Here is a 16,792-nt window from a genome sequence, read left to right as displayed (position 1 = left end):
GATTACTGTATATATTTTAACTCTGGTTGTCATGGCTACATATGGTTAAAATATTGGAAGACCCTTTCCCTATGAAGTAGGAAGAGGAGTCAAGGGAGGGGGGGGGATGGAAGAATGAGACAGTGTGAGTGCCTACTGTATGCCAAGGTCTGAGATGGGACTTTGCCAGAGCGTGGCTCATTTGATCCTCTGCAAAGGAATCTGCAAAGGAGGCATCATGAGCCCCACTTTCACAGATGGGAATGAAGCTCGGAGAGGGGAATCACCTCCCCCACAGTCATAAACCAGAACATGGAGGAGCTGGAAACAGAGCCCAGGCATCCAGAGGGAGAGTGTCAGTGTGCGGGCGAAGGGGAGGTGTTGTGAGGGGGCACAATGGCCAAGTGGGAAGAACGGGGTCTCTGAGGATTGGGCCCCCTGCACTGCACAGTTCCTGCAAATGGGGCTGGACTCACCCATAAGAGGATGTGCGGGAGGGGAGCCTCAAGGATGAAAGAGGTTTGATATCAAGTTCAGGTCTTAGATGGGACAAGCGGGCTCCTGCTCAGCAGGAGATGGAGTGGGAGCAAGCTGTGGAGGTAAGATAACGGGACAGACCGGTGGAAGCTCAACCTATCTTGGAGGGACCCTCCGTTCTTCCTATGAAGCCTTTGCACTCCTCTGACTGGATTCTTGGGATTCATAGTTCAGGAATTTCACAGTTTTTATGCTATACATATTTTTGGTGGTTTCCTCTCCCTTACTCCCCACCTGTTTTTTGGTTTTGTTTTGTTTTTTTAACAAATTCCTTTAAAAAATGCTGACCTTATTGGAGGATTTGATGTTGAAGTCTAACCAAGAGATGGATCACAGGATCTGGGCCCAGCCAGTTTCCCCCATCTGAACCTCAGGCCCCTATATGCACTGCTTCCTGGATCTCTCTGTGGGAATGTTCCATAGGCACCTCAAACAGGACATTGTCCTCATTCAGTAACTTACTCCTCCTCCGGCACCCTTGGTGCTATCATCTACCCTGTTGCTTCTCCAGAAACCTCCTCCTTCTCTCCTCATCCAATCAGCCCCTATCCTGTTGATTTGACTCCTAAATCTTTCTCGCATACTTCCTCCATCCTACCACCACTCCTGTAATGGAGACCATCATTTTTTCTCCTCTGGGTGCCTGCAACAGCCTTCCCGCTGGTCTCTCTGCCTCCATTCCCCATACCACAGCCAGCATCGAGCAAGATGTGGTCCCTGTCCACAGCCTGGTGGATAGAACAGACCTAGGCACTCTTACTACGTGATTGGTGGGCCCAGTCTCGTGAGACCATCAAAGGCTTCCTGGAATGTCACCTGAGTTTAGCCAGGAAGGATGAGTGGAAGCAAATGGCAAGAAGGCAGGAAATGCTTCTGCCAAAGCTATGCTGTTTTAGAAGCTTCCTTTAGCAGGCAGGCCCCAAGTGACACATACACTCTGAGTCCTTTCCTTTGCTGGATTCTTTCTTTATTTACAAATTAATTTATACTGGGTTTGCCCTACTGCTGCTCACCTCTTCTACCATGCTTCCCTCAACTCACGTATCTTTCACCGGGGTCTAAATCTCTGAACCTGCTCTAGTGCAAGGAATGACAACCCATTAGAGTGGGAATCTCAAGTGTATGTCCCCAAAAGGGAAAAGCACCCTGGAAATGGGTAGAACTGATTGTATTACACATACCTCAAATGCACACATACACATCCACCTCACACACACATATTCCCTGTGTGTTAGCTATTAGTGCTGTTAACCAAATATTTGTGCTTCTCCTTTCAGGCCCACAGGAGCATTTGCATCTATTGCACTTCCCTGCCCCTTGTGACTTGCTTTGGCCAATAAAATGAGAGGAGAAGTGATGTAGGTTACTTCCAAGTAGAAGCTTTCAGAATCAGTGCTCAATTTGTCCTATCCTTGTTTCCTGCCTTCAGAGTTAAGTAGGCAACACGTCCAGTTGCAGCAGCCTCTGTCTCTGAGTAGGTACAGGAAACAGAGTTCCATTGACCCACGATGGCTATATTTCATGATTGAGAAGTAAAATTTTGTTAAGTCAAGCCACTGAGATCTTGGGATTGTTGGTTACTGTGGCACTGCCTAACTGATCCTGACTGATACACGCAGTTAAATCAAGGATGAGGGCACCAAGACCTGTATCCCTGGTGAGTATTCAGTAACCTGAGCCTCTGAGTCCATCAAAGTTCCCTTCCTCCTGCCCAGCGCCCTTAGGCTGGAAGATTTCCAGGTTATTTCATCTCTTTCCCATTACGATGGGGACCCTTGCATTCTCCTTGTAAGTTATGTAGTCTTTTTGATTCAATCTAAATTCAAAATGAAGTCACAGAAATAGTTATAAAACGTGAAAGCATTTGCTGGGCTATTCAAAAGCATAGTTTAGATACCCTTCACACGTTGCACTAACCAATGCATGTCCAAAAGCAATCCACTAACGAGTCTCCCTTTCCCCAGGAGCAAAGCACCAGCTTCTGCCCCATATCAGCCCCGGCCCTGGGAGGCTAGTTTCAGAGGTTCTGGATTATAGGCCTGATGCTGCCACTTAGTAGTGAATGACCTTGGACAAATTACCTCTCTGGGTCCCAGTTCCCTTATCTGTAAAATGACGATGATAATAGTAATAATAACTATGTCACAGAAAGAAAAGGAAAGTAATATTTGCACGTTTGGCATATTAGCCGCTCTGTGCAGACAGAACGGTAATGTGTGTGGAAGTGCTTTGAAAAAGAAAGCTCTATGCAAATATTAGCTGGTGTTATTTCTCAACCAATACATGACCAAGGAAGAAACACATCCCAAATCAAATGAACTTCCCAATGCCCTTAATCTTTAAAACTGAGCCCAGGTGTGGACGTCCATGTATATTTACATTTCTGCAAAACGTCCCATTAGTGCAAAGCTCATTTTTCAAATAGGACAAATTGCTTATTAGCTAAAGACAAGAAGCCAAGTCAAGCACCACAGACAAGGTTAGTAACAGTCATGTGCAGCTTCCGCAGACACACAGCAGTGTTGGTTCCACGTGGTGACATCCCTAAGAACCACACGTGCACACCCAAGTATACTTCTTGCGCCCTTTGCCAAGTGCTGCGTCAACTGCAGTTCATCAATGGAGCTGGAAATCCTCCTTACTCCCCAGCCCCACCTCCAGCCCCATGCCGGGAAACGCCCCCTGCGCCCGGATAGTGCCTGCAGTCCTGCAGGCTCCTTCCCCTGCTTCCAGCTTTCCCTTTCTAGCCCTTGGGGCCTGCGCCGCCAGGTCCTGACCTTGCTGGAGCCGTGGCCTCAAACGCTCTGCCCTCGGCCGCTGGGGGTGGGGCCCGCCACGCCAGCTATAAAGGGAGCCTCCCTCTGTCTGCCTCCTCTAAGCGCCTCAGGCCTGATCTTGGCCGCTGCCTTGGTGCTGAACTTGCTTCTCGCCGGCTTCCTCTAGTCCAGCGCTTCTCAAACTTGAGCCTGCATCACCTGAAAGGCTTGTTAAAACAGAGCGCTGGGCCCCACCCCCGGAGTTTCTGCTTGAATAGGTTTAGGGTGGGGCCCGAAAGCTCGCATTTCTAACAAGTTCCCAGGTGTTGGTGATGCTGCGGTCCGGGAACCACGCGTAGCGAACCACTGCCTCTAGCTTAATGCGGCTCCCAGATAGAGAGGCTCGCTCTGCGCCTCCACGCCGGCGCCAGCTGCTCTCCGGCCCTGAGCGGCTGTGCGGACAGGGAATAACGGGGCAGCACAGGAGGCAGCCCACCGGGGAAAGCAGGGCCTGACGATCTTGGGCTTTATCTTGGGGGTCCCTGAAAGGTTGTGCGGCTAGGAAAGCAGGAAGGAAAAAACCTTGAAAGTCTGTAGGTTCTCGGTGTTACCGTGATATTTGATTGATCAGGTTCTACTGACCTTCATTCAACACATATTGATCGGGTGCTACATCTAGGGTTGTAGGGGTGAAAAGACAGGGTCCCAGCCCTGTAGGAGCTCATAGTAACTGGGAGGGAAATGCGTAAACAATTGCAACGCTGATAAGATAACCGTTCCTAGAGAGGGAGTGTCAAACTTCTGTGGAGGGAGGGTGGGGTTCTGGAAGCTGAGTGAGGAGTCGGAAAAGGTTTCATGGAAGAACCAGCATTTATGCGGAGACTTGCAGGATGAGTGGGAATTTAGCAGGTGGAGGGGGTAGGTGGGAGGGGGCGAGGTGGGGAGGGGTTTCCCCAGGCAGAAAGCATGAGCAACAAGACTGTGGAAGTGCACAGTTCCAGGGCGGGAAGCAGCTGGGAAGACTTGACAGGCAGGTCTCAGGCCTGGGCCCTGTTCCCCTCTTACCTCTCTGGCGGCTCCTTCTCTCTCTTGCTGGCCCCTTGTCAGCTGCTGTCCCCCATGAGCTGGTGTTCCCCAGGGCTCTGTCCTGGCTGCCACTTCCTCTCACTTTCCATGTCCACTCCTGGTGAGCTCCTCCACACCTGAGGCCTCACTTAAGATCTGCTCACTGACGGGGACCACGTGTGTGAGTCCAGCCTAAGCCTCGCCCCCTCGGCTCCACACTCACTTCCACACGGATGTTGCCAGGCATCTTTTGTCTTCTACTATGTCTTGGTGAATGGCAGCAGCATCCACCTAGTTATCTAAGCCAAAGGATTTTGTGAAATGACCCTCTTGTAGATAGCTGGTGAAGAGTAAACTGGCCCAGTAAATTGCTGGTGCCATTCCCCAAGACAGAATACAGGAGGAAAGATGCCAGGCTCAAATTCTGAGTCTACAGTTTACTAGCTGAGTGACCTTGGACAAGTTCCTTAATCTCTCTGTTTCCTTACCTCTAAAATGGGTTTAATGGTAGTATCTACCTAAGGATTAAACAATAATTGATGCCATTTATTAAGCCCTATGTTAAGTACTTTACTTGGATTCTCTCTCGGAAATGGTGAGTATGTTGTCCAAGGTCATGCTGCTAGCAAGTGGGGGAGCCAGGTCTGGAACCCAGAGTTCTCTGGCTTACTGAAGCTACCTTCACTTCACTGTCACACTGTCTATCTGGAGATTGTATAACAAAGAGGGAAATGCTTATGGTATAACGTTAAGTGAAAAGAGGACAGCAAATTGCATAATCAGTGTGAGTACAACCCTGTTATTTTAAAAAAAGAAACTAATCTACAAATAGAAAAGGCTAGAAGGAAATATAGCAAATGGTTAAATCTGGTTATATATGGGTGATGTTTGTCTTCTAATTCTCTGTATTTTCTACATTTTCTTTAATACATGTAATATTTTTTAAAAGTGAAATTATTTAACACATTAAACATTTATTACACTAAAAACAGTTACAAGTCCACAACCTGTTCTCATGTTTGACTGAAAATTACACTCTATTGGTGTCTCTTCTCATTTCTAGGCTTAGTTTCCTGAACAGATACTCTTCAGTCCGCTCCAAGGCCAGGGTAGGAAGTAGACATTGCAGTGGTGTTCACTGCGCGCCCCGCAGCTGACAACCTGGCCACTCGAGCAGGCTGTCAAAATCAGGCCTGTGAGGAGGCAAGTTCCAGACGGAACTCGGGCTTCTACCGCCTAGGGCTTTCTGGACAGCGCTACTTGAGATCAGTTACTTTTTTTTTTTTTCCTTCTAAATAGCCGGCCGAATGCTCTTTTTCCAGTTCTGGCTGAGTTGTTAGCTTCAGCCGGTTGGGGACGCCTGCCAGGTACCTGGCTCCCTGAGCACCGCCCAAACTGGTCAGGCCAGTCAGCCCCTTGGTTGTTTCTGCCAGAACTTGCCCGCGTGTGTGCGTGTGTGTGTTAGAGACCCACCCTTCTCCCCAGCAACCCAGGTAGGTGGAAGGCAGCTGCCGGCACCAACCTGGCAGTCAGGCCAGATGGGTGGAGCTGAATTAATCTAACCTGGAATTTCAACTTGGCGGGCACAACAGGTGAGGGGAAAAAAGCAGCAGACAGAACGGGCAGTTTGGCAACTTGGAAATATTCTTGTGCCTTGCTCCTTGCCCCCTGCCTGGAAAATAGCCCGGGGTGACTTTTCAAAGTGTCTGCACCGGGTTATAGGGCTCGGTTGCGCCACGGCCCCCACGGAGGTTGTCCGAGCCTCTCCTGAACGTTGTCCTCCTCGGTTACCCTCCGCGACGCGCCCGTTCCCCCTCCTCCGGGAGGCAGGGCGGGGGTATCGGATTAGTCTTTGTTTTCGACGCGAAAGAGCCGAGCGCGGCGCGGGGGAGGCTGCCTATGGCAGGGCCCCGGGGTCCGCCTCGGAAGGGCGCTCGGCCGTGACTCCCGCGAGGGTGCCCCGCAGCCGGCCCGGGGCCTCTCCCCCCGGGGTCCCCTCTCCTTGCCGGCCAGGCTGACTCGGTACGCAAACGCGCGATGTCCCCCATTGTCCTGCCTCGGAATGAGTGAGCGGCAGCCGGGAGAAGGGGGTCAGCCGGGCCCGGAGCTCAGGGCTCCCAGGGGCGCCCGGGCCGTCCCGGACCGCTCGGGCCCGCAGGGAGTGGCAGGAAGTGGGGACACCGAGGCTGGCTCGGCCGAGGGCCTAGGCTGGGAGGTCCGCGGGCTCCACCCCGCGCGGCCCGCCTCGCCCGCCCGGGCTGCAGAAGCCCCGGAGGGCGGGAGCGGCCAGCCCGAGGGGGGCGGCCGGGCCGGGCGAGGGCCGCCCGCTGGGGTAGGGAGGTTCTGCAGGTGCAAAGGCGCGGCGCCGGCCGGGCCCTGCCCCCACCCGCTCGCCGGCCGTCCGCTCCGTCCCCTCCCCACCCCGCGGGCACTCCCCCCTCGCGCAGCCCCGGGCCCAGCGGAGCCGGCGGTGGCGAGGCCGGCGGGGCTCCGCGGGGCCGCACGTGCGCGCCCTCCCGGGCGGGGGAGTCCCCGGGCGAGCACGTGCCGCGGCGCGCGGGGGGCGGGGAGTCCCGCGGACGCCTTCATTGCTGCTGCTGCTGCCGCCGCGGCCGCCGCTGCCTCTTCCTTCCTCCTGCGCCGTCCCCTCCTCGGCCCGGGCGGGGGGCTCCGCGCGCCGAGCTCGGCCGGGCCGGGCGCTCCGGGAGGCGGGCGCCCCAGGCGGCGGCGGCGGCCGCGACGGTGGTGGCAGCGCGCGGGCCGGGAAACTTTGCCCCTTTGTGCGCTCCGCCCCGGAGGCGGCGGGCAGGTCGGTGCAGTCGGTGCCTTTCCGGCTCCGGGGTGGGGGAGGGGCGGCGGGGAGGCGTGGGGGGCCCGGCCCGGGGGGAGGGGACGGCCCGGGGGCAGGCCGGGGGGCCGCTACTTTGTTGCGGGGGCCGGGGGCGGGGGTGCTACGGGTCACAGTGTAGCGGAGCCGGGCGGGGGCGGCGGGGCGGGGCGGGGGCTGCGGAGCCGCCGGAGCCGAGCGGCCGAGGCCCCAGAACAAAGGAGCCCGAGCGGCGGCGCGCGCGCGGCCCGGCCCGAGCTGGAGCGCGCCCCCCTCTCCGCGCCCCCTCGGCGGAGCCGGCCACCCTACCCCATCTGGCCGGCGGGCGGGGGGCGCGGCGGGGCGGCCCGGGCGCGCCCCCCCTCCAGGCCGCTTCCGTGCCGGGGGCGCCCGGGCAGCCCCGCCGAGGGAAGCGCTCAGCAAACTTTATTTTGTAAGCTCTGCTCCCATGGGGAGGGCCCAGCGACCTCCAGTGACTGCTCTGTGTGGGAATTTTGGTGAAACTCAAGCAAGCCCGTGGGGCTGGGGCAGAGGACAACTTTCTTAAAAATCTTACCTTGACCACCCCCTTAAATTCATGGTCCAGGTCCCTTCAGCCCCCAGTCAAGCCCTGGACCTCCTCACTCAAACAGGGAGCGGGTGCTGGTGCGCCCTGCCAGAGGTTTTGCGCAGAACTTCATTTGAGCAAGCCCCTTCTCTTCCCCCATTTTCTGTTTTCCCAGAAGCAGGAAGAGGTAACATGTGAAAGTTGTGCCTGAGCCCCGAGTGATGCGCTTCCCCTTTCTGTCTCTTTTCAGGCAGCGCTGCCTTCTCCATCATCCTGACCCTGGAGGAGAAGTACCGGGAGGAGAGACTCCTCACCCTGCCCTGCCCCAGCACGCACCCACCTGCTCACCTCATGCCTGGGTCCAGGGCGGGTGAGGGTGAAGAACCCACCCAGCCAAGATGATTCCTTCCCTGGGGACTGCTGCTGTTGTCCTCCCCCAGATCCTGGGAACCAGCAGGTGGGAGAGTGGCCCCCAGCTGAGCCCTATCAGACTGCTACAGAGAAGGTGAAGAGGGGTTGAGAAGAGGCGCCCATCCCGGAGACTGGAGCTACTTGCCTTCACCCTTGCAGACTCTTGACTGTTGTAGAAGAGAAAGACCTGTTGGTGGCCTTGGCAGGCAGGAAGCTGGACTGTGGCTCTGCCCTGGCACCTATGCCCCTACCTCTGGCAGCGTCATGAGCCAGTTTCAGGTGCCCCTGGCAGTCCAGCCAGACCTGCCAGGCCTTTATGACTTTCCTCAGGGCCAGGTGATGGTAGGGGGCTTCCAGGGACCTGGGCTCCCAATGGCCGGGAGTGAACCCCAGCTTCGAGGGGGTGGAGATGGGCGAAAGAAACGGAAACGGTGTGGTACTTGTGAGCCCTGCCGGCGGCTAGAAAACTGTGGGGCTTGCACCAGCTGTACCAACCGTCGCACACACCAGATCTGCAAACTGCGCAAGTGTGAAGTGCTGAAGAAAAAAGTCGGGCTTCTCAAGGAGGTAAGCTGGCCCTTGCTCGGCTGCCCCGTCCCTGGAGGGTGCTGTGTTCATAGGGGTCTTGCTAAAGACAGTTAAGCCCTTACTCCCGTTTTGATCCTATGGATCCAACTTTGCCTGGGACCATGCGTAGGAATGTAACTGTCATTGGAATCTGGCTTGGGCTCCTTCGCCAGGTGGAAAATTTGTGAGAGAGTCACTGGGCCGCAGAAGGCTCTAAGCTAGCCCTCTCATCGCTGATGTTTGCATTTGACGCGGGACCATGATATCCAGCTCTGTCTCTGGAAGTTTCTTGTCCTGCTTGAAGCCTCAGGTGTATTTCAAGGTGCCACTAATGCTTGGGTTACGTGGGGGAATTATGGTGTCAGGCAAGGGATGGAGGCTGATGGATTTGGAAAGATTTGGAGTGACAGGGTGGTTTTATGCTGCCCTGATGGAGTGGGATGTTTCTTTCCCTAAATCTTTTTTTGGGTACCCTCATTTTTCTCAGAAAGACGGCAGGAGAGCCAGTTGAAATGGTTTGGGAATTTAATAAGAAGCCCATGATTTGGTTTCCCCTACTAGACTGAATACTTCTTGAAGTCAAAGACCATTTATCACTGTGTGTTCAGGACCTGGCTCAGTTCCTTGGCGTGTAGTAAGCACTCAGATACCAACTGACTGAATGAATGATGTGCTGTTGAGACACTGTCAGTCCCAGGGAGGAGTACTCCCTTTATTTGGGGCAGACGTAGAGAAAGGGAGGGAGGAGTTGGGATGAGAACAGAGGAGGGAAATGGAGAGGCAGTGACCCTGCGTTGGCCATCTTTCCCTTCCATCCTGGTGGCGGGCTGCCAGCACGAGGTTGGTGGCAGCCGCGACAGCGGAGAGTTGGCAGAAGTAGGGACAAGCGAAGTTGAGCAGCTTGGGAGGAGCGATGTAGCGGCTGAGGTCGCTCCAGGCAGCGGAACTGGCGCTGGACAGAGACGGAGGCCTGCGCTGTCTGCAGGGCTTTCCCGCTCTGCCACTGATTTGTCCAAGGGCTCAGACAGCTCAGGCCCCCTCTCTGGGCCTGTCTTCTCCCTGGGGAAATGGAGGGGTTGTGCTTGATGCCCTTTGAAGCCCTTTCCAGCTGGGCTGGGAGCCGCTGTGCTTCTGAGGGCCAGGGCACCTGTGGCTTCGATGGGCTGGCAGCTGGCGCTCGGGATTTCCCTGACCACTGCGTGCAGGGCTGTGCCGTGAGCGTGGTGGGGCAGTGGTCCCATGAGGATCCGAGTGTAGGGGGCAGGGGAGGGGTGTTGCTGCACTGTTTCTGCCCCTTCTCACCTTCTCTTGTCCACTCCCTGAGGAAGCTGCATGTCATGACCCAGGGACCACAGACTCAGTGCCCTGTTTCGCCTGTCTCTGTCTGGTTAAAGCAGACATCTGGGTCACATTTGCAGCTCCCCACCCCAGCCTGGGAGACAGTGTCCGCCACTTACGTTGCTGGTGTTGGGGGGAGTTGGCATCCTGCTGCCCTAGTGCCCTGTGGCTCGTTTCTGAAAGAGGGGTGGGACCAGGGATAGGCTTCGCTCCTGGGAGTGAGGTCTGGTGTTTTGGTGTAAGCTTGGTGCCTTTGCTTCCTCCCTTCCAGTGCTCACCCCCTTCTCCACCCCTGTCTCATTCCGTTCCTCCCATAATCAAACCCCAGGCGTAGGGGGGCTGAGCTTTCCGGGCTGGATGTTCCTGGAACGAGATGCCCTTGTGAACCGTGTTTAACTCTTCTTTGGGCAACGACGAGGCATACCTGAGTGAAAGGGGCTGGAGGGAGGCCAGGGTCCTGTCATCCTTGTGTGTAAGCTGCCGGGTGGTCGTGGTTAAGATACCGGGGATCTGGGTTGGTTGAGGCTTCGAGCCAACCCTGCTGAGGGACGTCTGCCTCCCTGCGGACCTTGCCATGGCTGGCTGCCCCTCTAGATGCCTTCGTGTCGGGGAAAATGCGGCTGGTGGCCTGTGCTATCCCAGGACAGGGTCCACGTGCTGGTCCGTGGAGCAGTGCTGGCCCATGACAGAGTTCTCCCAGTCTCCAGAGAAACAGTGGAAAGCGGACATGGGGTGAGCTTTTCTTCTTAAAGCTAACTTTCTTTGATTTAAAGAGCAGTACTTCATTTTAAGGATAGGTCCTTTCTACTTCTTGATGTTTAAAATGTGCTTTCTTTTCTGAAAGGAAGGTGTTGATAGAACTTTGATAGAATGTAGATTTTTTTTTTTTAAGTCTTTACTTGGCAAAATCCAAAAGGGCAACTAGTGTCTGTCTCCACAATTTTTTTATTGGTCCGTGAAGGCTGAAAGCGTGGGAACCACTGTCCGGGCTACCCTGCGCTTAATGAAGGTCTCTCTGGCGTAGGCGCGTAGCTGAGACACACCCAGGAGGCTCTGCCTGAGTGAGCCCTGAGAACCAGCCTGGCGTTTACGGCCCCTCAGGGGACTGCTGGGACCTTAACCATTAGATCCGAGCAGCCATGTAGCAGAGAGAGATTGGGAAAGGGGGAGACACATTCCTGGCATCTGAGTTTTCTTTGGTTTGGGCTCAGGAATAGAACTTTAGAAGTTGGCCCTGACTCTTCAGATGGGGTAAGACACCACATCCCAGGAGGCTCTTGGGAATCAGACCATCTCCTTGCATCTCTGTTCCCTGGGTTTCCTCTGCTGGGCACCCTTTCCTTACTCCCATCCTGTCTCCACCTCTCCCGGCTCCCTTTGAGCTATCTTCTGACAGCTGCTTGGTATCATCCTGTAAAGGGGAGAATGTAATCTTGAGTTTCCCGTCTTCCTTCCCTGCTCTTCACTATTCCCAGTCGGGGGACAGTGGGGGTGTTGGCTGTGGAGCCCCTCTACTCAGAAGAAACGGTGCAGTGTTTTAAGACTAGAGATGACGCCCGGCAATGAGCCCTCCCACCACAGAGGCAGGTGGCTACATCTCTGGGTCCTAAAGTGAGATACCACACCTGAGGGGATCCGTTCCTGTACTGTGGTCTTCCTTCCTAGTTCCAGGAAGGGTTTAGATCCTGGGCTGATGTCGGAGGCTGTTTGACTTCCACATTCTGTTTCCCTGAGTATTGGCTTGGAATACGACGAAGATGGCTGACTGAAAAAGTCAGGTTTGGTGGTTGTGGAGACACAGTAGGCCTTAGAACCCAAAGTAAGCGCCGTGCCACCTACTCTCTTGAGATCGGTTTTCTCCTTTGTAAGATGGGGGAACCCTTCTTTGCAGGGTTGTTGTGAGGGTTGAGATAAAATATGCATAATGTCTGGCACATAGTAGGTAACCCAGTGTATGTGGCAAAACAGTCCTAGAATGTCTAGAAAAAAATTAATCTTTGTGCATAAATAATTGCACACATATGCAGTTAGTTTCTGAGTCGTAATTGTAAAGATGCAATACGAAATAAGTGTTTATCTCAAGACATCCTCTAGCTTACTCAGAGCACAACCCTGGGGCCAGGCAAAGGGAGTTAGGAATTGCCAGTCTCTTTGCTGAAGGAGGCAGCTGGACATCCAGGAGCAAGGAGCTGCTGTGGTCCTGGACCTGAATGAAAAGTTGCTCCTGGGTGAGGAAGTAAACCTGATAGGGAGGGTAGGAGAATAACCCTTTGTGGAAAAAAACCTGCATAGAAAAATGTATGCCTAAGATTGGAAGCAAGACTGAGAACATTGTGGGTAAAAAATTGTAGAGAAATAGAAATATATATGGTGTCAGAACACTGTCAAGCTCACAGCCAAGTGGCTTTAATGGCTGAACCAGATCTCTGTGCCAATTCTGAGACAGGATAGCTTGGAATTGAGGATCTCTCAAAGATAGGTGAATACCTGATGAATTCCTGCCTCGCCTGCTGGTAGTCTGTCTTCTTGAAGACGGAGGGTGTGAGGAGGAATGCTTCCCACCAGCAAAGGGAGAGTCAATGAGTGAAGTAGAAGTGATGAGACTCTTTAGAGAAAAGACCCCATCTTGGCCCCATTTGTGAAGCCAGAGAGAAGGCTGGGCAGGAGAGGTGTTCACCAGAGACTTTAGAAAATTGTTTTTCAAATGCAAACAGTTTTTAACCCCATGACCACAGACTCTAAAAGGGAAGTTAGCTGGAGGGATAGCTTTGCTCTTTCAAAAGGCAATGCTGACAGAACAGCCCTGAATGGTACCCTAAGGAGGAAGGTGGTGGGACTGGGGAAGAAATGAGTCATCTGTGGGGCTGCATGGGCTGCTGTCTAGTGAGTGCATATGGTAAAAGACCATGCTCCCTGTGTGGAGAAGGGGTGTGTGTCACTGAAGGCAGATTCAAGAGTGGTCTGACCCCTTACGAGGAGCATCAGGAAGTCCACCGGCCAGAATGTGCTGAGATTGGTGGAAAATACTCAAGACAATAAAAGTCTTACACATTCCCAGCAAGAACGAGAAGGAAGGGGTTGGCTTACAACTTCGGGGAGCAAAACTAGTGACAGAGGGAGAGCAGCCAGTGGGTCCCTGTCGTGTTAGGTGGTATAAACTGAGGAAAGACCACAGCATGTGTGGTTGGGAAAAGAGAACCAGCCTGCCGCCCTGGGTCTGAGTCATTCACTCCCTACTGAACACCTTCGGATATGCTCTCTGACATCTGTACAGAATTATGATGGTTCAAAGAGGGCCGAAAGACAAGAGACAGGCAAAAAGTCCAGTTTTTGAAAGAGATTTTGGGAATTTTGAACGTGTAAGCTTGATGTCAATTTTTGACAGTTCTAGAGCGGATTTTTAAAAAGGTGGCTTGTGGGACTTTAGAAAGGTGAGTGCTGAGCTTTAGGGGTGCCTGTGGTTCTTTACAAAGCAGCCCAGTCAAATGAACGGATCTGGATTTCTGCAAATAGATGGTGGTATCTCCTACCAGCTTCTTGGTCAGATCAGAGGGCCAGTTTTTGATTTAAAGTCATCCTGAAGAGAGGGCACTGGTATAGCTGTCCTGTTCAGACTTTATATCAACCATGTAAATCGGGGGTTCCACATTAGGATCACCTGGGTGCCACCCCAGGGATTGATTTAATTGATGTGGAGTAGACCCTGTTGGGCTGGGGGCTCCCCAGGTCTATATAATATGTATTTAGAGTGGAAATCCTCTGATGCAGTACGGGCTGAGGTGATGGGCACTTATCTGGACTCTTCTACTGCACATGGCTTGCTTGAGTCTTGGGGCACCTGAATGGTTTGCAGCCATACTTCCACCTTGCTAATCACTGGACCAGCAGCATTGGCATCATTAGAATGCAGAATCTTGAGCCCTACCTCAGACCTGCTGAATTAGAATCTGTTCTTTAACCAGATTCCCCGGTGATTTGTATGTCCATGAGAGTTTGAGTAGTTTGAGTTGTTTACAGCACTTTGTAACTAGGAGAAGGGATGGGGCATGGAGAAGGGGACAGAAATAAGTTTTGATGAATAGGTAAAGAACTGCAGTTGCCAACCAGGGTGAGGAGGATGACTCAACCCAATTCTTTGCCCTGTAGGCCAGGGAGACAAGAACCTCTTGAGATTTACTCCACGTTTGTTCTTATTCTTCTGGAGTCCATTTCCTTCTAGCCTAGTGAGTTATCAAGAAAACTCTTTAAGAACTTGTGTATGTGTCCTGGGAATAGTCAGGGAAGGGCTCTTAGAAGATGTTTGCTGCTCAGCAGCCTGGCTTAGGATGTTGGGACCCCATGAGAGAGTTGTCGCTGGTGGTGGTTGTGAAGAGGAGGTGTGTGTCCATAGCATCTTGGGTCTCACAGAAGGGTGTGGAGGCTTCTGGAGCTGAAGGGATTTGTGCCTTCTTCAAATGATGTAGGTAGTAGCGTGTCAGAGCGTGGGTGGGTGAGTGGTGGTGGTGGTGGTGGTGGTGGTGCAGATGTTAAGTTGGGTGATAGAACAGGGGGTTAAGGAGTTTGGGATGGTCTGGAACAATGGACCCAAGCCAAACTTGATGGAATTTAATTAAGTTAAATCCACAGTCCTGTACTTGTTTAAAAAAGAAAAGAAATAAATGCACAAGTAAGGAACCCTGGTTTCCTAGCAGGTAGAAAGAGCTGAAACTCTAAAAGGGATGTGGATGGTCTGTCTCGAGATCTGTCAGAGTGGTCACATGCAGCACAACTGAAGGAAACAGGGCTGTTTGGCTTGGAAATAAGAAGAGGAACACAGGTTGAGGGGAGTCTTGTGTGGAAGAGTGAGTCAATTCCTTCGTGTAGGGGGGTGTGCAGAACTTTTATTAGTGGGTGGAAGTTATAAGCAGATAGACCAAATCCATGTTAGAAATAAGAATTGTCTGACATTTACAGCTGTTCCAAGAGTGAAGAGCCAGCCCTGTGGCTGCACGTGTCTACGTAGAGGCTGGGTGCCCTGGCAGGGATGTTATGAGGACATCCTCTGTCAGGTGGGGGCTTCCACACTTGGTGTTTCTTGCTAAGCCTATGTAAAGTATAATTGAGGTCTATTTTCATATTCCTTAGACAACTACGTTGCAGAAGAAACGTCTCTCTCTTACGCCCTGAAGTTTTTGGTCAAGTGCTAGACTTAATCTTATGCCTAGACCTAATCTCAGACCTGGGTTGAAATAGAGTCTGAACTTTCTGAAAACTTTAGCCAAATGTTGTGTCAACGTGCGGGGGTGTGTTTTCTCGAGTTAGAGCTCCGTGGTTTTCAGCAGATTCTCAAGAGTATTCGTGACCTCTAAATTTAAGAAGCAGGCTCTACCTGAGCTGTCCAGTATGGTAGCCATTAGCCACATGTGGCTATGTGAATTTAAGTTAATTAAAATTAAATAAAATTAAATTCAGGAACTCAGTCACACTAGCCACCTTTCAAGCGCTCAATAGCTGCATGTGGCTGGTGGCTTGTGTATTGGACAGTGCAGACATAGAACATTTCCGATATCATGTGACATGGAGTTTTCCTGCGTGGTCTCTGAACCCTCAGCAAGGCCTCTTTGTGGGTTGGAGAAATAGTTATTCAGGTTCACCTGTTCTCAGAAGGATTTTTTAGGTTAGGATCCCTGTTGTCACTCTGGTGTGAGTGGTGAGGGCTGTGGCCGGGGACAGTGCAATGGTTAGAACCCCATTGCAAAACTCATTGCTTCTCTTTGAGGGCAAGGGCCGTGTTTTAATTATCTGCTATGGGGAAAGAACAATAGGAATGAGGTGTGGCTCTCCAGAGACTTTCTCTGAAGCTCCACAGCGGGAAGTAGACTCTCTCACCCGCAGTCTTGACTAGTAGCTCTGGTGAACTTTTACCATGTTTACTTCTGGCCCCATGCTTACTTCTCACGGACCCCGTCCTGAGTCAGTCATGACCTCTCCGCTGAGCCCTCATTCTGGTGAAGGTAGTGTGGTGACTGGGTGAGTTGAAAGACCACCTCAGGGGTCTCAGGAGCTGTCACTAATTCCTCACTCCCCTCCGCATCACTGCTTTACAGCTCCCTTGTGGGTGGCGGGCAGGGTACTCAGGAAGAGAGAAGGTGTTGGAAAAGAAAGGGACCCCTTTATCTCCTTGACCCTTGCTGCTGCCGGGCTGCCTGTTTCTGGAAGAGTCTTTCAGGGTTAATCTGGGCTTCGACCTGAGTGTGTCTGCGCAGGGCCAAGGCTGCTGGCACACCTGGAGTGGGGACACCCCTCTGTGGCCCTGTCTCTTGTCATTTACATAAGAAATCCGATAACCTAAGTTTTTATTAGTCACTCAGGGAGGGGAAAAAAGAAAGCCGGTGGCCCAGGGTGGGTAACTGGCTGGCCTTCCCGTCACCACAGGTCTGGGGTTGCTGGCTTGCTTCGGGTCACACAAGCTGTGTTCCTGCCTGCTGGCTCTGACCTGTGCAAGTTCGAACCCCGTTGTGTCCCTGCCTCCCCACACCCAGCCAGCGAGTTCATGGGCAGAATAATGCCCTTCCCACTGCTGGTAGAGCAGCAGTTCTAGATTCTCTGAATGGAAGGGGAGCTGCGTTGAGTAGAGTCATTAGGGGGCATTTGCCAGACTGCCTGTGCCCCATAGTCCCCTATTCCCCCTACTTACTGCTGGAGGAAGCCTCAGGAGGGGTGTGGAGATGCTGGGTCAAAAACAGTCACGCGGTACTGGATTAGAGTTTGTTCTCCTTCTGAGCC

At 53.0% G+C, this 16,792-nt stretch overlaps 1 protein-coding gene across 3 annotated transcripts in view; it reads left to right on the top strand.

The window, feature by feature from the left end:
* Positions 1 to 6,246: 6,246 nt before the first annotated feature.
* Positions 6,247 to 16,792, top strand: part of TET3 (tet methylcytosine dioxygenase 3) — a 101,822-nt gene continuing 91,276 nt past the window's right edge. The window contains exons 1-2 of one of the 3 annotated variants that reach the window (XM_046663482.1): positions 6,247 to 6,359; positions 7,962 to 8,689. In XM_046663482.1, the coding sequence (XP_046519438.1) occupies positions 8,387 to 8,689 (303 nt within the window). In that variant the 5' untranslated portion in view covers positions 6,247 to 6,359; positions 7,962 to 8,386. Of the gene's footprint in view, positions 6,360 to 6,991; positions 7,147 to 7,263; positions 7,598 to 7,961; positions 8,690 to 16,792 lie in introns of those variants that run through there. The other 2 variants (XM_046663480.1, XM_046663481.1) reach the window with 2 other exon arrangements.

This window comes from Equus quagga, chromosome 5 (genome assembly GCF_021613505.1).
Source record: "Equus quagga isolate Etosha38 chromosome 5, UCLA_HA_Equagga_1.0, whole genome shotgun sequence".
Taxonomy (NCBI): Eukaryota; Metazoa; Chordata; class Mammalia; order Perissodactyla; family Equidae; genus Equus; species Equus quagga.
Note: the sequence above shows the minus strand (reverse complement) of the source record. Positions and strands in the feature narration are given on the sequence as shown.